The sequence below is a fragment of the Manacus vitellinus genome, unplaced genomic scaffold, assembly GCF_001715985.3.
Source record: "Manacus vitellinus isolate BGI_N305 unplaced genomic scaffold, ASM171598v3 scaffold_19_pilon, whole genome shotgun sequence".
NCBI lineage: Eukaryota > Metazoa > Chordata > Aves > Passeriformes > Pipridae > Manacus > Manacus vitellinus.
In genome coordinates, this window is record NW_021939395.1 from 5,007,129 (window position 1) to 5,034,356 (window position 27,228).

The 27,228-nt window shown below is 39.9% G+C and overlaps 1 protein-coding gene across 1 annotated transcript in view; it reads left to right on the plus strand.

The window, feature by feature from the left end:
- The window catches only part of AFF2 (AF4/FMR2 family member 2), a 249,579-nt gene that overhangs the window by 199,571 nt on the left and 22,780 nt on the right, over positions 1-27,228 (plus strand). The window contains exons 9-15 of the mRNA XM_018070753.1: positions 9,353-9,515; positions 10,044-11,063; positions 13,180-13,301; positions 19,390-19,624; positions 21,525-21,664; positions 22,202-22,265; positions 25,620-25,756. Of these exons, the coding sequence (XP_017926242.1) occupies positions 9,353-9,515; positions 10,044-11,063; positions 13,180-13,301; positions 19,390-19,624; positions 21,525-21,664; positions 22,202-22,265; positions 25,620-25,756 (1,881 nt within the window). The remainder of the gene's footprint in view (positions 1-9,352; positions 9,516-10,043; positions 11,064-13,179; positions 13,302-19,389; positions 19,625-21,524; positions 21,665-22,201; positions 22,266-25,619; positions 25,757-27,228) is intronic.

Genomic DNA, 27,228 nt, shown 5'->3' on the forward strand with positions numbered 1-27,228 from the left:
TGATGAAAAAGGCTGAAAGATTTTCAGCCAGGTAAGGTTACAGAATTAAAGATTCTCTGTTTCCTTTTGCTGTCATTCAAAATAACAAGCATAGAAAATTCTGTTTAAAATAGATGAGCCTTTTGACTTAAAGGGTTTTCATGTCGAAGATTTAAGATGTCAGGTTTAAACATGACAGTGATAGTATTAGGCAAAATATGAGAGCAGATACTTGTAGCAACTGTCATTTTTTTCTGACTGTTTATTAATGGTCTTTTGTGATTTATAGTGAATGTTGTGAAGGATCTTCAGGTCCATTTATCACTCAGAGAAGCACCTTTTTTTCCTTAATACCTATGTATGTCATAATTAGGGGCAGATGCTGCTTAAAGATGTAGCTATGTTCTTAACATAAGAACCATCAAGATTATATTTAATCCTAAGTAGATTTGATACCTTTTTTTAAATCTATAAAGCAATGTATTATGTAACTGGCAAAAATCAACAGCATTAAAAAGGGATCATACTAGACAGAAATATACAGAAGGTTTAGATTTTCACTCTAATTGGAGCTTTTTACCCCATTTTAAAATAAATTGTAAGGAAGACACCTTTGTGTCAGCGTTCAGTTTTATTAATATTTTACTAGACAGCTTTCCCCTTGTTCAAAAAACAAGTCATGTGTGCTGAAGTACATCTTTATATCCATGAAAGACTCTGGTGGCATGCCATAAATTCATCATGTGCCTTTAGGAATACTTCTTTAAAAACTATTTCAGAGTAATTGCCCATTATTAATAATGACGATTCCGTTTTACCATTATGGCAGTAGCAGTGAAACAAAGTGTCTACTTGTGGATTTCATTAGTGTCTGTGTACTTCTGTGGCCCCTGTTATTACAGCTTAAATCTGATGAACATAAATATGCTTGGAGTCTCACCATACTGTATGTATTAATAGCAAGGAAGAAGTGCCAGGAATTCAGTTATTTTGCCTATTGAATCTCAAAAAGAATGGAACTGATATTCTGAAGTGCCAGACTGGTTCTGTGACCACATGGTTGTCATTCTTTAGAAAGGTGCAGGAGTCATCTCCACAGAGATGAATTATTTGGGCCTTAGTCATCTGAGTCCATGCCTGTGAGCCACACCGTGCCTCCAGCACCAATCCTGCTGCTTGATGCTTTGTACAGTGGGTAATGCATGGAGATTGCTACCAGTCTGTGAGCAGCTGAAGCTCATTTAGTAGAATATTACCCAATTTATTCTGATTGTTCTCAGTTTTTACCTCTGCCCTTTCTGTATTGCTTGTTTTACTCATCATGCTCCTGATAAGGGCCACAGTTGGAGCAATCTTGGGTCTTTTCTGAATAAGGATGGCTTTAACAGCCTGCAACAGGCCTTTTTTCCCTCCTTTAGCTTTCAGAGAGACTCATGTTCCCAGTTCTTCCCCTTTGCTCTGGTCTGAAACTAGTTATACTGCTGATCTGCTCCCAAGGCATTCCCCTGGAAAGGAAATCCTCCAACAGTTTCCTGAGCTTGTGTTGGGATGCTTGTACTGTGCACAGGTGTAAATGACTGTGTGTGTGCTGTAAAGCTCTGGAAAATCAGGATATGCCTTTTGGCACCTTTTCAAACTCAGAGGTGTTGTTTTACATGGGGAAAGAAAAAAAATTCCTACTTTCTAATGTTTTCTCACTGCTTGGTTGATCAGGATAGTAAAATTAGCTTTCCTCAGATAACAGATGAGACTGGAAATGTTGAAGAGTTGGAGGTGTCATGTAGATCCATCTGCACCAGTGTGATTTGGTCCATTGCTCCCAGTTCTCTTCCCACAGGGTTCTGTAAGCTGGATTCTGTTTGCAGTTCCAACTGAAGCAGAACTGACTTAGAACAACAAGCAGGGTAGGGGTGGTTCATTTACAGTGTTACATGCCCAAGTTTCTGATATATATGAATGGGAAAAAGACAACACTTTGCTCTTAGAGGTTCACTTTGGATGTTTTTTTTTCATGACCACGCTTGGACTTTCTGCTGCAGTAAATAAAATGAAAGTGTAAATAACTGACTCATTAAAAACCATTTTATGTTAACTTGAAATTATGAGCAGTGGAGTGGTGAACATGTACTTCTACACTTCCACAGAAGATTCACAAAGTGTACTAAAAGATGCAGTAGTCCAACATTTCCTTTGTGGAAAATAAAGACGTTTCTATGTATCAATCCTCATACGTAGCTTGATTTAGTGGGGCAATATGGATATAATAAAATGGTTCCATTTACATCAAATGAGGCCCTTTGGAGCCTCACAGTAAGAGAGAGTATTCTTGTTCTTCCAGGGGCCAGGCAAACAGTAGCACATCAGGCCACAGTACAAATAATGCTCTCTGACACTTGAATCCATTCACTAAAATATTGTACATCAAAAAGCCTACATACATTGCATCCCCTGAATAATATCGTGCTCACAAAATTGTTTCTAAACTCTGAGGTGAGCAGCGTGATTCATGCACGAATCATGGATACAATATTGCTTTTAATATGCAAAATCCCCTTCTCTTCCATGTCAAGTGTGTACAACAGTGCTGTGATATTGGAAGGAGAGCCATTTCCATACCAATAGTTCAAGAAGTTTTTTATGTGCACCGTTAGGGATGTGCCATTAAAATTCCTCCTCTTCTGTTTGTTTTTTATAATGTCACAGGCAGTTTGATATGTTACACCTGTTCTTTGTTGCAGGTGTCAGAAAGAGTCAGAACTTACTGAGGCCCAGGAATAAAACCTGGAAAAGAGTCAGAACAGGACAGCAGAACCAGTACCATGGTTAAAGTCACATTGCAGATGTATATACACAGTTCCACCTAGGATTTGTGGCTAATGTAATTCTTTATTGGAAGGCTTTGACCTTGTTACGGATTCCTGGCAGCTTTTCCCCACTCTATTCATTACTAATGCAAACTGTCAATCACTTTAGTTCTGCTTTGACATAGATTGTGGCTCATAGGAGTTAGTTCTGTCATTCTTTTTATTTCTTTCATCTTTCCTATCCTTTTTTATGGTCTTTAAAGCTGGAAGTATAAAAGGGTTATATGTATATGAAAAAAATCTGTTTCAGTAAGTCTATCAACCTTGTTATAAACAGTCTTTGATTAAAATATTTACTTTTGAACACAGTAAAATGAGACTGTGGCTTTTTACATACAACATCTTGTAAATTACCCTCCCCCTCAAAATAAATCAGTACTTCTATTTGCATTACAGTGTTCAGGATTGATACAGGCAGATCAGCTGCCACATCCTGAATAACATATTAGAGAGGTTTTCCCTTTCCATATGTTTTGACATAGAGAGCCATCATAAGTGATGTCTTAACTACACGTGCTAATGTTAGCTGAGGTAACAATTTCCACACCTTATTTCATTTCATTGACCTGGGTGCTGATTAATATTTTAAAAGGCTTGATACAGGTTTTCAGCTCCTGTGTCAACCCAATCTTTGAAAGTTTAGATTTGAATCCTACCAGCCTGATGATAAATAATTTAATACTAACCAATAGAAAGGGAGTGAACAAATCATTCAGAGCAATCCTTTTCTTTAAAAAGCAGTCTAATGGTAGTCATATATAGGTTTGAAGATAAAGATATGAACAATTCATTATAAAAAAAAAGGACAGTTCTCTTTCAAATTAGAAGAGAATATTACTTCCTGATAATGGTGTGAGAATAGAAGAGAAATAAAACTTCATTATTGAACAGTTACGATATTAAATTCTGACACTAAATATTAATCTGCTAGGTGCTGCTCTGTTATTATCTGCTAGAATAATGAAGCAGCCCTTTTTTATGCAGAATTCAGTGAGTCCAGTAACTCCTAGTAATGCCCATCAGGTTCACAGTTTTTCTGTAGAAATAGACTCTGAAGGAGAGCTTGGGATAGCTTCTGAACAGCTGGAGAGGGTTTGTTCCTCTGTCTCTTCAAATAAAGTGTAGTGAGGGGGAGAACAACAGTATCCCTACAAGAGTGAGTGTTGCTGGTAGATGTGATTGAGTGCACAAAAGTCTTACTCAGAGCTGGGTGCCCAATTTTCAGATTGCCCTGTGCAATCAGACTCTTTGTTCTCAGGAATTTGCATTTTAAATAGACAAGCAAGATTAAGGATAGGCCGCATAGTCTCTCTTTTACTCAGCAGGAACTGATGCACAGATGTATTTTCTTCTCAAACACAAAGCAAAATTCATCCAAGTCCCAATCCAGTGCCTCAACAGGAAGATCAACCACTCTGTCAAGTCTGTAGTCATTTTTCCAGCAGAGACCTTGGCCTTTCCAGATTTCATTGGTTAAATTTTCCCTAAATATAAGCCTGTGCAGTAAAGCATCCTTTGTAGGGTGCTGCTTCTAATGGAAATACATTGCCAGCATTGATGTTCTGTTGACTCACTGGTCAGTTCCCATCTATAATTTCCCACTGCCCAGCAATGCTCTGCTTTCTCTAAGTTTACATTTTGATTTCTGGGTAGAGCAGTGGAACAAGTGGCCAATTCATCGTTACCCTAAAAAGGAAGGGTTGGAATGAATAAACCTATTGTTGGAGGGCACCATCTATTTGCCAAATTCTCTTCACAGCAATTAACATGACTACATCTAATTGATAAAAGGTTCAGGGATATAGCTAAGGACTTGTTAGGAATTTTTGTTCCTTGATGAGTTTTACTGCTGGAGTCTGAATTATAGATCTTTTTTTGCATCTGTATTTACAAGGCTAAAATTTTATTATTTTTCTTATTAGAGGTTAATGAGTTTGAGTATTTCACATTATCTTTGTTGTAGCTACCAGGTTTAATCTTGAAGATCATTTATTACAAAAGTAGAGTAAATGATATGTTGAAAACAATATAATAGTCTGGATGACAACAAGAACAAAAAAAAGTTTAAGCCACATATCAAGCCTTTAGTTCTCTATACAGCATAATAATCCAGACACATAATAATGCCATGTCTGCTTTAATTGGCTTTGGAAAAATAACCTATGAATTAAAAAACAGACAAGCTGCAGGGTGACATTTAAATTTAGGCAGATCACTAGTGCCAGGGAAATGCAGTGAAAGAAAGATGGTTGGTGTGTGATGAGCTCGATGCAGTTCCTCACCAGGAGCCATCAGCAGCCACACACCTGCAATTCTCAGCTGCTCTGTAGTTAAGTATGAGCTCAACAAAGGCTGAAAACCACTGGTGAACTGGTGTTTGTCCCCTCCTTCAAGGCATTTCTCATCTCATACTTCATGCCCACCCTGTGCACAATCATGTGCCAGGCAGCACGGGACAGGGGAAGCACTGTGTGCTGCAAAAGCAGAAAAAGGGAGATGGGGGAAAGTGCTGCAGAACAGCTTCCTTCCAAATTTCTGCCAGATAATGCAGGTAGGTCTCTTCTGTCTGCTTCAACGTTGGGTAGCAGAAAGGAGACCAGCTTGCCATTGTGCAGGCAACTAGAGACATCGTCATGATCTCTGCAAAAGGTGGAGGTCTGGCTCCCCTTCCACCTGTGATATGGGTGTCACCCCAGTGACTCTCTTCCCCATGGCACAGGAGAAGCTCCTTGGGAGAGAGGTGAGGCAACCACTGATCCATCTGGCCAGAGCAGTGTGGTCCTTGCTGCCCAGTCACATGTGCATCTTCTCTCCCAGCCATGGCCAGGGCTCTGGGTCAGGGCACCTCTGACTGCCCTGCAGAATTCAGCCCAAGTGCTGAGCACAGGCCTTGGAAAACAGGGAAAACAAACTTAAAAGGGGGAAAAACTGATGTTTCTATTAACTGCAGAGAGGCCTTGCACTTAGAGAATGTGGCAGGCCTGCACTGAGTATGGAGATGAGTGTAATACCTCTGATGTTTGCTTTGTGTGTTTGGATTGCAAGCTCTTTGGCCCAAGGACTGTGTCTCATCATGTATTTACACAGATCCCAGCACAGCGGGTCACTGGTCTCAGTAGGGGCCTCCAATCTCAAGTGATAATAATGAACTGGCTTTCTTCTAAGTGTTAGTTACCCAAACAATGCTGTGTTCCATTGTGCAGCATTGTTTTTAATAATTCTTTTTTCAGGTCACATGAAATAAAAACATTGTCCACCCAAACACTGAGGCACAATATGAGTGCTCCTCTCCTGCTGGGAAATAAAAATTCAAGAGTTTCAAATACCAGTGCTTCCTGCCCCCTTTAGTCACTTTGAGGACTTGTGTCTGATGATAAAATGCTTTAAATCCATTTTAAACCTTGTCTAGACTGGCATTCCTTGTCTGGATCTTAGCAACATAACAAAGCTTGCTTTGAAAGTCTCTTTGAGAGCCAACCCCCAGTTCATGTAGTTGATACCTATGTGAAGAAGCCCAGTTTATTTGTATAACAGTTGCTTGAATGCATGTTTGCAGAATCTAGCCCAACATCCTTTAAAACATGATTGAACTTTGAAGCTGAAGAAGTCTTTGGGAAGACTGCAAACCAATCTGGTTTTTTAACTAAGAGATGCATTTTATTTAGGGAAAAAAACCCACAGAAGGCAATCCAGAATCTCCACTAAACTCATTTTATTGGAAGCAAAGATTTATTTTTTTTATGCACTTGTATGTGAAAGGTCTGTGTGGTTTTTTCTTCTGTACTGAACAGCATTATAAGAAGTTGATTGTGCTTGCAGCTATGTACAAGACCTCTCTATCTTTAGTATGGTGAGATGCTAGGAAAGGCATTTTGGGTCTTATCTGATTGTTTTGCAAAGCATACACAGTTGCTCTCAACCCAAACTACATGATGAAAATGAATGCTTCTACTTCAGTAATGAGGATCAGGCAATGATGCCTTCAGCATGAAACTGCCCAGTGTAGCCAAGGCATAATTTTATTATCTCAGATGAAAGACAAATATGACCTCATTGTATTTTGTATGAAAAACATTATTTTGAGCCTGTCTGGTTCCTGCAAGCTTGCTGAGCTGTGTTATTCAGTAATGTTTGGCATATGCTAACTTTTTCTGAGGCTGGTGTAGAAAGAAAGAAAATAAGGCCAGGTTGGAGCTGCCATCTATTTCCATAGTTTTATTCTTCCCCTTTGAGTTCTTTGTCAGACAGCTGCAGTCTGCCACAGTACAACTCCAGTTGTTTTGTAAGCTGCAGAGGGTTGAACATCTCACCTTCACAGCCCTTCTCACTGCTTGGATTGTGGGAACTGGATTTTGGCACGGATTAAACATTAATATTGCCATGTTCACCTCCATTTAGGATGAAAACAGAAAGAGAGAAGCTCTCAGGTTTAGGGAAAAAGTTGTCTAAATTACAACTTCAGTTTTCTGATAATCCATAAATAATACTTTTTTCAAGGCTGATGCCTCATTTTGGTATGTTAAAATGGAATTGCCGTGTTTGAGTCCTGAGTTTGGGAATCCTTAGAGTGTTTTCTAATTTTTTGTTATTATTCTTGGAAATATTTGCGATGAAATAGGAAAGCTCAGTTTTCATCTACTGTTACTTATAGAAAATCTAAGACCAAAATTACAATATGTTGAATTGCAAGGCAAACTCCTGTACAAATACATTCCCTTTTTCTCCACTCTTGTTTCCTTGTTTACTGGGGGAAAAAAAAAAGTGAGAAGTGTATTTCCCTACATTTTCTTGAGTTTCACTGTAAAGGAGGGATAAAGGAAGAAATACAAATGCACAAATGGTTTCCAAAAACAATCACCTTAAATTCAAAATCTAAGATCCATTGTAATTCATCAATGTTTAGTTTTCCATAATACTTTTGGAAATGCCCATATTTTTTGATCATCTGTTCTTTGAATTACCTGATACTTCCAGTGGAAATTTTCTAAGTAGCTCTACTTGAGTCAGTTGAGTGAGGAGCCCCTAGAACAATTAAAAAAAAAACAGAAACAAAAACAACTATATGGACTTAATGAGCAACAAAGTTAGTGATCTGTAGCATTACCCAAGTGAGTAATTTTGTTTCATTAATGCACCCTAAAGCACCAAGCTGTTTTGTCAATGGGCACTGCAGGGCCATTGCAAGGCTCAGAGAGACAGTTGTGTTACCAACCGCCGTGTAAGCAATAGGTTTACCAACAAGGAGGGAGAGAGAAAGTAGCTCAGTGTAGGAAGAAAATTAAAGACCATCTATTATTGTCACAGAAGCCAGTGGCAATACTTGTAAAGATTCTAGCAGAGCAGGGTCACACATCAGTTTGTTATGGCTTTTCCTACTTCCAGTTTCTTGGTTGCTGTGTTTTTTTAAGAGGGCAGCTTGATGCAAAGAGCATCTTGGTTTGAAGGGGGAAGGAAAGCATGTACCTGGCTTACTTGAATCCTTCTTGGAGGAAAGTAGAAAAGCAGATAGCAGAAACAGAGGCAAAGCATTGTAACTTCTAAGCATCTCTGGATCACTCAATATGGGACATGCACAGCATATGATATATTAAGGTGAAGTATTGAATATCCATAAAGGACTACTAGCAAATAGTGTCAATTTTCAAACACTTTGCTTTGTCAGCTTCACAAATTTAAAATCAATCATCAAAAAGCCTCTGTATAGATCAGCTGAAGAGACATAAAACCTTATGGTTATCTCCCTGACAAAAAAGTTGAAATTAAAGATGAGTTTATAAAGACTCAGACTGGCAGAATTCTGTAGTGCTAAAATCTGGGGTCATCCAACCTCTCAGATTAGAAATAAATGCTGAGGAAAAACAATGACACCCAGTGCACTGCTAATAAATACATCTTAGAGGACAGTTGAACACATAGAAAAATAGATTTCACAGAGAGGCTTATTTTCAGCATGAATGCTATTTTCTCACTGCATTATCATAAACATGAGAGGAAAAAAGCTATAAATAAAAAATTCTTGGGCAGTCCCTGAAGACTTGTCAAAAATATGTAGTTTTTGTACACTGCAGTGTAAAAGTATTCATTAAAATTAATTTTTAAAATGCCCTGTCCAATATTAGTTGCCTGATGTCCTTCCTTTGATCATAAATTATAAATGAACTGGCAAAAAATGAAGAAACCATGATTCCATTAATGAATTATTTAAGTGTGATTGTTAGTTTTTGCAATCATTGGCCTAATAAGTCCAGGCTTGTGACACTGGAGTGTTTCATACTTGAGGGTGATGGTGATGGTAATGTTATTAACATTATCATGTGTCCCATGAATCACAAACCCAAACATCTCCTTTGGTGGCTCCGCAGTGGCACAGCCACTGGAGCTCTCACTGGGTCTGCACTGCAGGAGAGGGAGGTGGCACTGAGGGCAGTCCAGGGTTCACTGTGGGGCTCCCTCCAGGCAACACTTTAAAAGAGAGAGGAGCACATTAAGAGAGGATCTTCTCCCCACAGCAGCCTGCCAGTGCCAGCGGCACACGGCTCCGGCTTGGCCCATTCCAGCGGCGGCTCCGGGAGCTCCAGCGAGTCCGAGAGCAGCTCCGAGTCCGACTCCGACAGCGAGAGCAGCTCCAGTGACAGCGAGTGCAACGAGGAGTCGCGCAGTGCCACGCCAGAGGTAAAGCCACACTCAGCTCCTCCCCAGCGGGGGCTTGAAGGGGGAAGCGTGGAGGGGAGCGAAATCCTGCTCCCTGTTAGGGAGATGTTGGAGTTCTGTGCTGTTTGATGCCATTGACTTTTTTTTGCCTTTACGGTTTCACATGTATGACCCACATAGTCATTCCAGCTTTTGGAAGAATCTTTCTGGCCTACATTTGAATTGCTTTTAAGAAATATTTAGATTTTTGCCAGTAGCTAGAGAAGATTTTATTGACACAGTATTCAGCTGGGACTAAGGAAAGGCAACATGACAAAACTATGTCTTCAGGGACTAGCTAAACTTTTTAGTTGTATTAAATTTCTCCAGGGCCACATTGTAAACCAGATAAGGAAGCCTAATTAACCATAAATACTCCATAAATACTCCCATAAAACTAGCAGTCACCACTAGTTGACTGAAATAAAAGGGTATGTTAAAAAAAGTCCTCTTTTAAAGGGAAAAGCACTGCTTCTGTCTGAGATTTGTTCCTTGTCATTCAACCTGCAGCCTGAACCCCCCTCAACAAACAAATGGCAGCTGGATAAATGGCTTAATAAAGTGAACCCCCATAACAAGACCATCATCAACAATCAAAATGAACCCCACAGCGAGACCAGCTCCCAGGCCCAGAGCAACCAGCAGGCCGAAGGGCCAAACAAAGGGAAGCTCAGCAGCAGCCTGCCCCCGAGCGATTCCAAAGACCGGGCGATCCTTAGTCCCATCCGAGAGAAAGCCAAACCACGGGTTGCCCAGAAAACCCCAGAGGCAAAAAGCTCCAAGCAGAAGTCACCAGCTCATAATGAGCCAACTTCACAAAGGACTACTGGGAAAAAGCAACCCAAAAAGGTAGAAAGGACTTCCAGTGTAGAAGAGTATAACTGGCCCAAACCAAATAATACCAGCAACACTCCCAAAGAAAAAGACACACAGGAACCCCCCGAGCAGCCAAAGGTTCGAACTAAAGCAGCAGTTGGGAAGACCGCTCCGAGGAAAGAACCACGGACTAGCACAGGTCTCACTTCAGAGAAGAAAAAGTACAGAGGCCCCAGCAAAATTGTCCCCAAGTCCCGGGAATTCATTGAAACGGATTCATCTACTTCTGACTCGAACACAGACCAGGAGGAGAGCTTGCAGGCTAAAGTGTTGCCAGCCTGCACTGGGTCTGGCAGCAGCGTCAAAGTGAAGGACTCTGGCAGTAACATCCTCAGTGTAAGTAGTTTAACGAGCAATGGCAGCAACACATCCATTGACCAGACCAGCAACGACCTGGAGGAGCAGCTCTTTTCTCCCATCCCGATCGTACAAAACGAACTTCTGTCCCCACTGAGAGAATACGAAGAACTCAAATCTCTGTGGGTGAAAATAGACCTCAGTTTACTCTCTAGGATACCTGGACAGGAGACTTTTGAGACCACGCCTGTGAAAAGCGAACCGAGAGAGGCAAATGTGAAACACAGGCGACCATCTCGAGAGTCCCCGACCCCAGCAGCTGAAAAACCCTCCATAAAATCCAAAAGGAAACACAAGGTAAGTTGTTTTCATTGTTTAGAGGAAAACAGTGAGTTTCTGAGCACCCTCGGGGTCAGGACCAGAACCAGTGATTCGTCACTGCACCTGCAGCAGGGCTGTGGGGAGGCATCACAGCACTGAGGCTTTACTGGTTTTACAAAGGACAGACACTTACAAGTGCACCACAAATTAACATCAGAAACTAGCAAAAAGCAAGCCCCAGCTGACAAAATCAATATACAATGTATTTTTTTTTGAGATTTGTCTTACAAGATTTTTCACTGTATTTGCTCACTTGCCTATTAATTTCCAGTGTTCTGTAATCTGCAGAAAGATCAAAATGATGAGTTCTTATTAGTACAGGTTCAGCCATACTCAGAAAATGTGACTTCTATTTGGAAGGCATTATGAATTAGGATTAAGGCATTTCACCACTGGCTTAAACAGGCAGGGATTCATGAAAGTCAGTGGAATGCTGCTTGCTTATGCTCCCGGTGAATTTAGTTTTATATTGTTTTGTGGTATAAACAAATGGGATTCACAGAAATATAATTTGCCTAACTAGCTACTCTCTCTACATGGCTTCCTCAAAAAGAAAATATATTTTGACTGAAGGCTTTGCTTTTTATCGTGTGCTTTAAGTTATTTATGCCCAAGGGCATCCTATCTTGTGGGATATGACCTTGCACTTCAAACTAAATGTGTTTTCAGAAAAAACCCTGAAGTTTTATATCATGAATGAATTTTTGTAGTCAGTTTTTCCATCTGAAATGCTTGTGCTCTGGTCTGTCTGAGAGAAGTCATCATAGCGTATTTTATTTATACCCCAAATTTTACAAATCTTTGTGAATGTGACTTCAGCTTTCTGTTCTAGTGGACTTCTTGAAATCCTGAGTTTGAGCAGTCCAGTGGTAGGAGAGAGTTAATACAAGACAAAGACAGAAGATGCCAGGCAGACACAGGGTCTGCTCCCCTGCCTACATGAGTCACTGCACTGGCTCCTTCCCTGTTGAATTAAGTGAAAATAATCACATGAGTAAACTCAGCAGGTTTTTATTCAATTTATATTCTAGCTGTACGCTTAAGGTAGAGATGTAAGAAGGAAGGAGAAAAGAAGAGGAGGAAGAAGTATAAATGTCCATGCTTATGTGTATGTATAAGTACACTGGGGTGCATATTAACTATACAAAAAAATTCTTGCTAGGTAATTCTTGCTAGTGTCTGTATGATAGAGAAGGAATCTTGACTAAAACACAAGTGTAGTATTGGCAACTAAACTGAGAGTTCCCAGGAGATAAAAAAAATAACGGGTTATATGAGAGTTGGAACCTCCTAATTTCATTAACCGAGACTGTGAATCAGAAAGTAACAAAATGCACAGTCTTGCTCTGGGCCTGTGCAAACATAAGCTGGGCTCTGAATCAGCCCCTTCAGTTGCAGTATGATTGTTCATTGCTACCCAAGGGGAAACAAGCCAATTAGGATGACTTGAGGGTATATCAACAGTTAAAGCAGGGTAGGGAGAGACTGATTTGCGTTTCTAAATCATGCTATTAAAAGATTTATTTTAGCCATCTACTAGTGGGCTTGAAGGCTGATATGAAGGTTCCAGTGACAGAGCAATAATCAGCTTTGCTTGTATCATCCTAGTTCAGGCACAAAAGTCATGCATCAGGGAGTCTTCCAAAGCAAATTTAAACGAGCTGTTACAGTTAATGACTACCCCAGCTCAGTTCTGTACTCTTAGTCCTGTTAGGAATACTTACTCAGGGAAGTTTTCCCACCAACTTCTGTTAGGTCAATGAGTAAAAGCTATTTACTTCAGTAAGGTTTGGTGCTATCTAGTCATTGCATCTGAATTATTAATTAAGTTCCAATGCACTACAGAAGATAACTTCAGCACGTGAGACATTTTGCTTCCTAATTATCTGCTGCGTCACTTGTTATATGACTTCATGTCATGTTTGGAGCAGGTTTAGCCCTGATTTCCGGTGATTTTCGTTTCTCTTAGACCAGTATTTTAATTCCTGCTACTATAAAGGAAATTCAGAGATTCCTGAGACCCTCTTAATAGCCAGTGAAGTTGTGTATAAATGCTGGATTTTTTATGCTCTACCTCTTTTTATTAAAGCAGACAGAAGGCCTGGACACCTTTGTTGAAAGCAAGAAGCCACGCCTGGAGGACCCTCCAGCTTCATGCCTGCTCCCACCTTGTATCTCTCCGATACCGAACCACAGAATAACCAGCACTAAAGAGTAAGTTCTGTTTTTTTGACATAACATTCATGAGGGATTTCACAGTACTGTTCAGTAAATGTCTTTGGTGTAGATGGGCTTTATAGCCCATAAGCGTAAGTGACACAGCATTGGTATTCTTTTCCATCAGGAACAGAATCCATATGGTTTTGTCCATCCTTCTGATGGACTGCAGGAATTCAGCATGCTGCCACAATCCTGCTGTACTCTTCAACACACATTGCATTCTCTCACTGTTCTTTCTTGCCTCAGTCATCTTTAACCTCTGTGGACAGAGAATCTCACTAAAAGTGGGATTTATTTGATTGCCTGGAATTTAATTTTTTAAATCATTTTCATAAGAGATAGTTCTCAGTTTTATTGAATGAAATAGTGACTTTGCCACTCTGTTAAGCATCTCTTATTCTTTTAACTGTGTATCCAGAAATGCCAGGGGTGACCATCCTAAATGTTTCAGACATACGTGCTCTGTATTTCAGCAGACATACCATCTGATAAGTTTGTGCCTTTTGGACTGTCTTACATGGCTATAATGCTTGAGCAAACAGGTGCCACCTGAATAATGATTCTGATTATAGAGCCACAAGATTAACATTCTGTAAATAACCAAAGAGTCCAATTCCCTTCTGTTAAAATTTTGTGCTTTTATGGTTTTGAGATGAGGTAATTCTTTCTGCTTTGGGACAAGCAAAAAATCAAAATCACAATGTGCTTCTGAAAACAATTTGAGGGTAGTAGTAGTTAAATTTAGATAAAGCACACTAATTTTAAAACCATTAAAGAAGGTTGACCATCATTTTGTTTATACTGCTGTAATTACAGAGTAACTTCAGTCCTTGAACTAACCCCTCATTCTACCACTGAGAAAATCAGAATTAGAGTCTGGAAGAGGCAGATGAGTTGAAAGTTTCAATGTCGTCTGTAACGTGTTGCACATTTGATAAACATCCTGATGGGTGTTGCCACATTATCATTGCTAGAAACACAATGAACAGAGATATATTGCTGAAGGAATCAAGGATTATCCATCCCCAACACCTCCACAATCCATTAAAAAAAGTCTTTCTATTCTTGTCACCAGCAGGCCCTAAGGATCCACCCCCAACCTGATGTTTCTTAATTTGAGCTTGTTTTCCAGGTCATTAATTTGATTCCTCAGAGCTTTCAAGCCTTTGGTATTCTCAGTTAAAACATAATTGTGTCCATCCATAGTTATTTCCATATGCTAGTTTTTTCTCTCATCTGCCTCAAGTTTTGAAACAAAATTTCCTGACTTTTCCACCGCAGTAACTGAGACGTGGCTCGCACTGCAGTTGTTATAAGTGTCTTCTGAATTTGCTTGAAACAAACTCAATATTTTTTGATAATTCAGGTCTTCAACCCCCAGAGACCTGCAACTGAATGTAGATCACTGTATTTCCCAAAAGATCAGGGAGCTGGATGAACTGCATGAAGATAAATTTCTGGAGAGCCTCAGATTGTTTTTAGGCAGTCGGGAATGGTTCTCTTCTCCAGAGGGTAAAGTTTTAAAGGGAGGCAGAAGAAAGTCCACTGTTCAAGGTCATGGGGGAAAATAACACTTCGGGGGTAAAAGGTTGAAAGACAGGCTTTGCCATTTGCTCCTTTATTCCCAAAGGTTCTAAGTTTTCTTTCAGAACTCTTAAGTCTCTACATAAGGACTTCGAGGAACGAGGGTGGTTCAGCTACAGGTGTGGTGATCTTCATCCCTTAAGAAGGTGTTAAGTTCCAAGATGTTCTCACTCACTAGGAACCTTAGGTCTCTCCCTTTAGAACTTGATCCCTGTGCCAACAAGCCAAGTTCCCCAAAGCAGACTTCAGAGATTTGCACTGGGCTTTTTTATTGGTACAAGAGTGTTTTGACAGAAAGACCATGATCTCTGGGCCAAAATTCGGAGACATTCAGGAGTCTGGAGGAATCAGGGAAAGAGAGGTCACACCTGTGCTTTTGCAGCTCCTGTTGGCTGCCTTGCTATGGTTTAGGCTTTTGGATACATTTCTCTCATAATCTTTCCTTAAATATATGGGCTCAATAAAGCAAGAAAAGATGCACAATTAATTTTTAAAGGGTCACATGTCTAATAAGGCGATTAAATACCTAGTTTCCACAAGTTTCTATGACCACACATACTGTTTGAGTGTAGAAATTTCAAATAAGTTGTGAGCTTAAAAGGCATTTGCACAACCAAAGAGTGGGTTTGTATTATGTAGTCATTGCATAAGCCATAGTTATCTCTCTGTTAGTTCCTTCCCTCACACACTCTGGGGCTGATGCCTTTTCCTAAATCTGACCTGACACTTAAAATATAACTTTTCATACTATTACCACTGTATTTTCCTTATTTCTGATACTTCCTAGCAAATGAAGGAATAGATGATTCAGTGTTTTGTCCGATTCATAGTAATACCTTGAAACACTGCTGCAAGGCTCGATTTTTGTCAGGTCAGCTGCCTGCTTTGCAGCAAAGGATTATTTATTTATATTTACTTGCTTGCCAGAGCAATTTTAATTTAAGCATTAATTGTATTTGCTGCTGAATACCTTTTATATCTGAATAATTGATCGGTAGACCCAGGCTAGACAGAGAACTATTCACCAACAATTGGCTGTTTGTGGCAACACAGAGAGTTATTTGGTGATGCAAACTGTGAGTCTGAATTTCAGACTGGACTCATACCAGTGAATCATGCCCACCATCTAGCAGGCATGCTGGAAGTCTGTCTGAGGCAAGCATTTCTGCCTGTTTTTCAGGATTTCCCGTTCCCTTTTGTTTGACCTTTAGCTGAAGATGCACCTGTACTTGGCAATATATATTAGCTGATCCCTTGGGGAGTCAGAGCAGTGTTCACTGGGGTTCCTTCGTGGCAGAGGCAGCCTTCACATCTCTGACAATGACTTCAGCTTCACTCAGTTGCTGCCATTTGGTCCAAGCTAATGTGGGAGTGACCTTTCCCTGTGAACCCCCTGCAGAAAGTCAGATACACCATCAATGTGCAGCATTTCATTGTGGACCAGGGGAGCAGAGGCAAAGGAAAGCCAAGTGACTGGTATAGATAGTGGCTTTGTCTCACTAACAGGCCAGAGATACCACTGCATACCACAAGGAGTGGATAAAGAAAGAGCAAAGAAAGGCAGCTTGAAATGTGAGAGTAGCTGGAAATTCTCCCTTCTTCATGCACTGACCCCTCCTTGCCTGCTTGCTTGCTTTCAAAAAAACAAACCAGGATGGAAAAAAAAAAAAGCAGATGGGAAACCTTCTACTTCCTTGATAATTGGCCTTTTCAGACACAAAAGATTAAACCCTGCAGCCACAAGACCATCAGTTCTGCTTGTAGTTTTTCCTTGCACTTTTATTGTGTTTCTCCCTAGATTTTAAATATATTTTAACTAACAATCATGTCAGCAAATTAAACCATTGAGTCTCAGTAATTATTGCAATAAATTCATTCAAAATTAGCGATTACTGCAATCAAAGACCAGTTTCTTAGGCCATTAACAGCCCAAAGCAAAGTGACAATCTGGTTAACTGCTGGTAACAACCTATTTCATGGAGGTTATTGTTAACATAAATGCTTTAGAGTAAATCTGAGGGAGGTAACATTGCTAAATAAATTATCATCTTAATTCCTGCAAAACCTCATAGGATTAAGTGGGCAATAGTGGAAGGAAATAAAAAAAAACAGACAGAATTATAACTGCATTGTTCGGGGGGGGGGGTAATGTAGAAAAAATATCCTCTAGTGGATATTTTTCCTTTGTGGTTAAGTCTTCCCACCCATAGAATGACTTGTGTTCTAGAGCTGAGTAGCTGCACCTATGCCTTGGTTTGCTCCATCTTATATTTGAGTCCAAAGATAAAGTGAACTGGTGAAGTTTTAAGTAGTGAAGTTTTAATCATGGCACCTGCAGCCTTCTTAAGTTTTTGTTGTACTACCCTCTTAATCCCTCCAGCTCTGTGTAGCACCTGAGGAATGTTGCATCAGTTGCTTTATATGTGTCTTAAATTTCCTCATGCAGTGGTAGACTTTGTGGACAGAGAATTAGCCCCAAAAATAGCCACAGGTGCGCCGAGGAACCTCACTTGTGGTGTAGGGTCAGATCCTGAATGGGACTTGTTCAGTGCCTCCCATTCTGTGTTTCTTCAGATGAGTTTGAGATAGAGCTGCAGACTCAGTTGTTCTCCCCTTTGCAGAGCTGTCCTGGGGAAAAAGAACAGCTCCACACTCATCTGTGCACAGTGGCACAGAAAACAGTTTTGCTCTGTGCTCCCACCCATGCATGCACGTTCAGGGTTCCCTGTGAAGGGCGTGTGTTTGGGGGGCAGAGGGTTTGGGTTCTGCTCCTGGGTTCATTAACTTTGTCTGCTTTGCCTCTGTACAACCCAAGAACACATGCATGCTTTGTCAGGGCAGGGCTTACCCTCCTTTGGAAAACTTTCCTCTGGAAAGAGTTCAGAGTGTTATTGTGCTATAACTATGGTAACTTGTCTGAGTTCCAAAATGCCCTTTGGGGGTCAGAAAGCTAACAGATGGAGCTTTGAGTGAGAACTTTCTGGAGGACATATTGCAGGACCACATGTGCATAAAATCAGTCTCCTCGAAGAACTGCCAGCCTATTCCAACATGGTTGCTTTCCTTTGATCTTCTTCGGGCCCATGTGTTTTCCAAGCAGGACAGCATCCATCCCTGTCCTAATGTAAGGCAATATGAATTCTGGGCTCATTTTATTTCTTCATCTGAAGATCTTTAATATCAGAGACTTTCAAATAAGATATTTTTAACTCTGCTTCAGTTGAATTAAAATAGTTTTGGGTAGACAAGCTATAAAACCTGAAACATGAGGAGTTTGTTTGATTTCACTCTGTGATTTCACAGACAGGCTAAAATATTTCTGTATCACCAAAGGCCCAAAGTAGGGGAATGACCAAAGCAGGTGTAGATATTGATACTGTTGGTGAAACTGCAGAAGAGGCCAGACTGAAATGAGAGAGCTCCAAAATAAGGAGTAAGGAAACCTGGGTTTTCTCCTCTTTTTCCTGGTTAAGGTAAGGCAAAGTAGATCTATAATTCCTGACACTGACTGAAAGTGTGAACAAAACATAAATTCTTGTTGACTTAATTTGTTATTGAAATTTTAGTCAATAATCATGAAAAGTAAATGATCATGTAGTGCAATATTAGATGTCTAACAAAAGATTAAAATTCAGGTTATCTTCATTGACTGAGCTGGGACAGTACCTGAAATAAAAATCTATGAGTAGATTAACGTGTTAAACAGTCAGTGGGGTGTTGGGTTTGGTTTTTTCTTTTTTGATGGATTGGAGTGGAAAAAGGTCTACCAACCTTTTTTTTTGTTTTTACTGTGTATCACAGCTGCCATTTCTAGCCAGCTAACAATTTCTGTACATAAAACAGACAATAGATTATCATATTACTTGAGCTTTCATGTCAAAACCACATTCATTCTCTGAATCACGTTCAATTCATCAGCCAATATTTGCTCAAGAGCTTTTGCCAGCTACAATGTATCATTTTAATATAGTGTTGAACATTGGTTTTATTCTAGAGGTTAAATAATTATTATCTTGTTATTGTTACGATTATCATTTTGCAGTTGTTTCTTTTTTTGGTTCTCATGCCGTGTGCTATTTGGGTTTTTTGCAAAGGTTGCTTATGTGGGCCCTAATCCACCTCTTAAAAAGATGCTTAATGTTAAAAACATAAATAGTCATACTTGATGTCAAAGGAAATAACCCTGTGCATAAAACTTTCCAGTACTTTGCTGAGTCAGAACCTCTATGACCTCTCAAATGAAGACTGACTCAAATTAGCATTTAAATTGAGTGCAATTTGTACTAATGCACTGCAAGTTGTCCTCCAAAGCAGAAGGGTGCTGCAGCCATTGAAATGGCAGAGGCAGCTCTTGTGTTGTCCCTGCCTGTCCCCTTGTGACTCACTCAGGATGGATTTGAGGGTACAGCTGGCTTCCCCGTAAATAAAACCTAGAGCTTTGTGCTGTGGAGGATTAAACAAGGTTCTTGAAGTGCAGCTGGTTTTATCTGTGTCCCAGGAGCAGTGGTAGCTCAGTGAAGAAGGTGACAAAGAAAAGAGAAGAGAAGCTGTTCCCTCCTCCGTTATCCCCACTCCTGGATGAGCCTGTGCACCGGCGGCACAGCAGTGACAACAGCTCCTTCAGCCAAGAGACCACTGTCACAAACACCTCCCAGACCAGCAGCTCTTCCTCCTCTGTCTCTAAACACAGAAAGAATGAAAATAAATCCTCTTCTAACCCCAAAGGAATCTGTGTAAGTAACCAGCCTCGACTGTGGGAAGTGAACAAGATAAAATAAAGTTAACTTAGCTTTGTTCTGTTTGATTTTTTTTTTCCCTACAGTATCTATTTCTAAATGCTTAGGTAGCCACACTCAAGGGCAGTGAGTAGTAGAGCAAGGCATAAGCAACTCTTGCAAGTTCCATTTTTAGGTCAGCATTAGGCATCTATGTGGTGTTGTCTATCACTCCTTAAAACACCAGGTCCCTGAGCCTCAGAGAAGAGCCTTTGCAGCCACAAATTAGCTGCAATTAGTATTAACTATGTAGCTGCAACACACACATTTTGAAAATAAAACTTTAGGACTATCACCTGAATAATTGTCCCAAATTCTCAGCCAGAAATAGGCACTGTAGTTCTACTGAATATTGCAGCCTAAACTAAACAGACAAAAAAAAAAAATCTAACAAAAAGCTAATTGTCCGTGGCACACTCAGCATGTTAATATCCTCTCTCAGGTTTATTTACACCTAATCTCCATGAATGATGTATAAGCCTTTAGATACCATGTAAATAGGGTCCGTCCCCCCCCAAAAAACATCATTCTGTTAGGGTAATCTCCCCATCAGTGGCTTTCATATAGACAATTCCTTCCTGCTTGCTTTTCACCAGATTCAGATGACTTTTTGCTGAAAACACATGAAAAAGAGCCAGAACTGCATAGGAAATTCATTAAAACAAAGTAAAATTTTACATCAGTTTGTCATCCTCTTTTTGGCTTTAAAAGGGAAACATTAGGATTTTGGCCCATTTTAGAAAACAATCCTCCCTCAAGAGTTTCAAACACATCATTTAGTATCAAACTGTATCTTAGTGTCGCTGTCAAGATTAAAAGACGAGAAGAGAATTCTGCCACAGAAAAGGACATGCACAGCCCCATTTTTCACAGTTCACCACTTTGTGAGAGGTTGTTACCCTGCACTGTAATAGTAAAACTCACAAGCTGCATTGGATCATAGGTGACAAATCGCTTCACCTTATTCATTCATCCCTGTTGCTTTCTGATATCATTGTGTCACTTCAAGCTGCGACAATAATACACACGCCTTCAACTGAAATCAATGCCAAAATGAACTGCATATGTCAGCATATAAACAATGCTATGTAAACAGCAGGGCCTCTTCCTCTCATCCCAGCATCTCGAGTCAGATTTATCCTTGGTTAATCTATTACCTTGATAGATGAAATATTTTTCCTCTAAATAGTTTTCTCCAAATAAATTTCCTCTAAAATTCTTTTCCTAGTTCATTGGTTCGTCTGTAATTTAGTTTATCTGGTTGTGGACCAACCTTGCAAGTTGCAATTGCCTGATTTAAATGCTTCTGTTATGCTGGTGGTTTTAATCAAAGTCACAACTCCTGACTTCTGCTTTCCATTCTTCTCTCTGTAGCAAGAGTGCAGGAATTGTTCCCTGATGAAATCCAAGCTGACTCTTCAGTCACCTTAACAGTTAGCTCCTAATAATAAAGAAAAAAATGTTATGTTAGTGATACACCTTGAAGGAAATTGAGTTTACCTCCAGCCCTCCTGCATTAGATTTCCTCACCCTTGCTTTAACCAGTGTCTCTAGTTGGTAACATTGTGATATCAACTTAAAAATTACACCTATAAGTGTAAATTATTCAGGTGAGGACTCTGGAGTGCAGTCATGATTCCTAATTAACATATTAGACTCATGTTATGAAGAATGGAAGGGTGGTTTGGTGAGGTAACCTGGATGTAGTTGGGTATCTGTGAGTGCTACTTTGTGTCTTAGCCTTCTGTTTGTTTGAAGGGATTTTGTTTTCATTTGGGGGTGGGGGGTGTGGATGGGAGCACTGAAATTGTTGGAAGGTGTTTGTTTGAACTGTGAATAACAGTCCTGTGTTTTCTAGGAGGAAGAATCTCACAATACACCAACAGCCAACACTCTTCTTGACACCAGCCATTTAGAACCAGACATCTGGTCTGCAATGCCAACACTTTCCAATGGGAATTCTGAGCCCAGAAGACCCAAAATAACATTTGATGATGTGTAAGTTTTATTGACTCTGTGCTAGCTGCATGTTCTGTAGCTGGGATTTCCTTGCAAGCAGAGCTCCCAGGGAAAGAGAGTTTCTTGGGCACCTGTGTGGATAGTGCTGCACAAAGGCATACACAGTTTTAATCTTCACAAATGAACTGTTGTCACTGATTAATGAAGACTGTTGATAAATGTTTTCAGATCATGAATGTTTGTTCACGGTAATTCTTCTTCATCTTTTTATTTTAGCTCCTCTAATGGAAACTTCTTATACTTAATTAGTTTAAAATATTTTTCCCTTTCCTCTGTTCAGCACACATTAATGGGTCCTTTGGGTGGCCAGTTTCTACAGCTACTTATTTTACATTCTGGTCACCTATCATATCTTTGCATACAGCAGCTTCAGATTGATATCAGGTTAAGATTTAAAGAGATAAGTGGGTGTATGTGTCAAACTTGTTCTTGAAAGCAGTCAGCAAATGTTTTAAAAAATGTTTGTCCAACTGTGTGAAAGCAAAGACTTTGAATTAATTGATTTTGTCTCTCTAGGCTTCACAATGCGGATTATTACATGCAAGAGGCTAAGAAGCTGAAGCATAAAGCAGATGCATTGGTAGGTTATCACTGGAGTTTTTTGTTCCTGTCCACTGTGGAACTCAGTATTACAAAAATGGACATTCTGCACATGTTCTAAAACCGAGAGGAACCCTGCTGTTGGGCATAAAGTATGCCTCAGACTGTGCTCCATAAACCCACTGTGCACAAGGCAAACCCTGAACACCATTCCTAGCCTTTAAGTATTTGTTCCCAAAAAAAAGAAGCTCCTTACAATAGCTGGTGTTTCATCCAGGGAGGAGCAACAATCATGCTGTTTGTGAAGGATGCAAGATAATTTCATGAAAGTTGATGTATATTTGAAATTTGTTGCTCCTCTTCACTTTGGGCCTAAAGCAGAAGTGTTGAAATATTCCATAGCAGAAAGTCAGGACAAGCAAATCACCTTCCCACCCCATTATCATGTGGTAAAACTGCTATTTCCAATCCAATTGTTTAAAATTTGCAACCATTCATTTTTACGTAGTACATTCATTTTTATTGCATGCTGTTAGGTTGGTAGAGAAAGCCTTCCCAAAAAACCTTGCAATGAGGGAGTTCAGTGCTGGGAAAGCTTTTTCTCTCATTTTATTCCACATGAAATTCCAATAAGATTGGCCCAATTCTGCAAGGTGTTTTGATTTTGATAAAACTGCATAGTCTGGCAGATTATATTCTGTCAGGGTTTGTTCAAGCTGAACTTTTGCCAGCCCTGAAGTGCCTTTAATAGACATTTGCTTTGTAGGTAGGTACTTTGCTCCTATAAGGTACATAAGGTGCAAAACAGCAGCTCATTTAGGCAGATTTAGTGGAACTTGGCTCTTAGTTTAAGTAAGATGTCTAAAATGGAGTGTGGCCATCTCTTTGCCCCCTCAAAATTACAACTGAAAAGGAACTGGGTGATCATTCACCTCTCACTTTATTATTTGTGGGGATTTCGCATGCATATTCTGTCATTCCACATTAGAGATTTTAGGCTTGGGAACCAGTGTTGTCTAAAAAAAAACCAAACCCCAAACAATCACATGCTATGTTTTTAAAAAGCAAACCAGCCAAACAAAAAAGAAATGGCTCTCCCTCTGCTGTCAGCGAGAGCTAACATGTCAAGCTGCCTGCTTCAGCTCTCTGGGCTCCCTTTGGGTTGGGGCACAGTGTTTCCAAGTGTGTGTTCTGTGAGAGGCGGGTTCAGGTTTTGGCAGCCTGCTCTGACTGTCAGTAAGGTGACAGTCATCCCTCCCGACGTGCCCGTTTACAGGAGGTGGCCTGATGGCTTCTAACCTGGCTCGGCAGAGCTCGGGCAGGAAAGGCTGGCAGGAGCAGGCTGACAACACCTCCCACAGCTGGGTGACCTTTAAACAAAATACACGTGGTTCTGGCACAGGGATACCTGCTCCACACAAGCAAATATTTACAGGCTCAGGCTCCCGATGATCTCAACGTGCCATGTCAACCCAGCTCCCTCCACAGCCTGACACACTCAGAAAGTGTTGACCTGTCTCCTGTCCTCTTCCCTTTGCTTGTGCCTTTCAGAATCAGGGGTGTTTCTCAAGCAGAACTAAGAGGAGCAGGCACAGCACATCCCGCCACTGCCTGCGGGCAGGCCGTGCCTGTCGCACGCAGTTTGACACCCCGAGTGCCCTGGTGGGACTGTGAGGCCATCCACTGCAATCAACTTGTTGGCAGACATAAATATCCATGAACAAAGAATCTGCTTTTTCTTTCTGCTAGTTAAATCTCAACTTTTTTTTTTTTCCCCACCCAACGCAGCTGCACACAAGTTATCTGCGTGTAACACATTTGCTGTGCGGTCCTAGTGTTACTTGTCCTATGGAAACAATTGCTGCTGGTTACTTGGTGCTGACATGACAAAGCACAGGCAGCATTGAAAGATGTGTTGCAGTGGCTGGAAAGATAATGCATGTGACCTCAAAATGTGTCAGCAAATGTTAATGAGATTTGTGGCAATGCTGTTCCTGAGCTTGTACGGAAAATAGATTTCTGGTGAAGGGCAGGACATTTCATGTCTTACGAGAGCAACCCCATGGAAACCTCTCCTTGTCTGGGGCTGCTGTAAGGGATCAACTAATCTGGGTGGGCTGCTGCAGTGGCAGCTGACTGTACCTTATGGAAGAGATCTTGGAGACCTGACTGTGTTCCCAACTGAGATGTGATGAGCTGGAGTCATTCCACCTACTCCACAGGATCGGATCCCATTTCTGGCTTGAACTCTGTGTCTGCACTAAATCTGCTTGCAGCCAGATTCGTTTTTCATACCACAAAAAGTCATCTTTGGAAAGCTTTTTGTCTTCCAAAATGAATTGAAATTCTTTCAAAGTGAAAAAAGGAATTTGAAGAATATGCTGAGAAGCAGCCATTGGAATAGACAGAAAGCAGTCAGAAACATTCCCCTTTTCTGATCATTCAGTTAATACCTAACAATTATACAAAGGCTTTGTATGTAATCAATGCACAAGACCAGAACTTGAAATTAAAGGTGTGCAGAGGGAACTAGCTATAGGGATGGTTTAGAAGGAGCCATAAAGACAAATATACTGTTATCTTGGACGAATAATAAGTGTTATGCTTAATATGTTGCTAAAATAGGCTTCAGTTTTGTGAACAGAAACATATGCGGATGCATCAAAAATATTTTGATAGAGACATAGAAGGAAATTTTTAAATTATTTAAAGTATATTGGATCTCCTATATCAAATGCCACATTAGTAGAATTCTTACATCCAGCTATCAAAAACTGAAAATGTTAAATACTATTATAAAATACGTACTATAAAAATGTCATATATAATATTCATTACACATAAAAAAAGAAATCAGTATGTCTAAGTCAGTTTAATCACAACCATTATGAGGGCTAAAACCTTTTGCAATAAAATCCTAGTAAAATGAAATATTTAGCAGTGCTATATTGTCTCCCTTTTTTTCCCCCTGCTCTTTCAGTCATCACATAAGTGATGAGATTTTTTTTTTGATCAACAGTTAACACAGAGTATGACATCAGACAAATGCCATGGAGTTGTTACTTAACCCTTGCATAGTGACATTCAAACTTAGTTCATCTATAAGGGAGTGATGTAGATGTGTTCAAACATGCTTAGTGCCTCTCCTTGCCTGTGTAAATCCATGCCTGTCAGTGGACATAACATTGACTTTCCTCTGTGGAGCATCCAGCCACATACTGCCTGAAAAGATCTGGTAAAAAATTAGGCCCTGCCTTAATTACTGTATGAAATCATTCTTAATTACCAGTGTCGCTTTGCTTTCATCCTAATGCTAGTGTTCCTTTGTATGATGATCTGCCTACCTAGAAATTAAAGCTGAAGGATTTTCTTGACGGTGTCATTCCCATTTCAGCTGGAGAAGTTCGGTAAAGCCGTGAATTATGCTGATGCTGCCCTCTCCTTCATCGAGTGCGGGAACGCTATGGAGCGAGATCCATTAGAAGCTAAATCTCCATACACCATGTACTCAGAGACTGTGGAACTCATCAGGTTAATGTCCTTTCTGTGATCATTTTCATCATCTCATTTCAGTCATAATTAGAACCTGCTATGTTTTAAAAAATACCATTTCGACGTATTAATGATTTGTCCAAGGCATCTTCATCTCAGAAGTCATCATAATTAGTTCTTGCCATTTTATTAATGTCATGGAAAATTTATAATTGATGGACACTGCTTTTATAAATTATCCCCTTTAGAGGTTATAATGTGAGTGTTATAATTTGCAATATTCATAAAATTAAAATTGAAATGTAGTGGGTGGAAGTAAAGTATAGTAATTTCACTGTTTGGCAATGACACTTGTCTTTTAAAAGGTGTAGTTTTATAATTCAAAACATTAAAGGGAGTCTATCAGGATTTCTATTACAAACCCTGGTTTTAGAGCTTTATAACTTGGCTGTTAAAAAAAAAAGAAAAAAGCTGAAATTTGGGACATAAGATCATAGTCAGAGAGGAAGCTTCCATGTGTATTGTATTGAAAACAGTGTATTTTTAATGTTAAAGGAATGTGAAACAGCTGAATTAATTTTAATACAGTTTTGTAGACTCATAGGCTAGAATATGGATGAAAGAGCCTTTACTTACTAATAAAATGTCTGAATTATTACTTTAAAATCTGCTACTATTCCTTATAGCTGTTTCAGTGTTGGCTCCGTAGAAATAATGGTCTCTTGAGTAACTAAGGGCTTATTTGCTTTACTTGAGCAAATTATCAAAGTGAAATCAAGCAGGATTAAATTTACCTGTAAATAGAACAACAGGATTTTTCCTCTGCACTGTGATGCACCTTTGCTTTCCCCAGTGTATGCTGGGAATATCCCCATTAATGTCAGTGTAATTACTGGAAGTTTGCACAAGAGAAAAAAAAAGGAGGCAAATCAGGCCCTAAATATTTGGTTTTTAATATGACAACGGTGGTTTTTTAACATGCCAGATTAGCTATTAGGGACTGCCAAGATAATGCGTGTTTTACATTTTGAGCAAGTAGGTATTTGCATAATAAAATGTATCAAATCTTAAGAAGCTCTTACTCTCAGGTAAATAATATGCCTGTTAAATATTTAAAAACATGTTTTTGCATTCCACACTTCATAAAGAGAAGAAGAAAATCTAAAGAGATCACTCGAGAAAAAAATTATGTTCACTCAACACTTGATCCACGTTAAACTCTGGGGAGCAGAGGACCTAGAAAAGGAGCAGCCTACCACTGCTCTGCTGTGCCAAAACTTGTCCTGCACTCTGACAGGGGACAGTTCAGTACTGTGTGTCCTGAACTACACAATTGCAGTTGCATGCCAGGATAAATGGTATTAAAAGGCAGTGCTTTTTCACAGTAGCCTGCTTTTGTTTTTTAAGGAAACCACACAGCACAGCTGAAAATGTTTCCCCTCCGTCCAGCGGTTCGTTCAGAGTTCACAGACCAAAAATCTTTGTTCACCCGGGAGTCATAACACATGCAC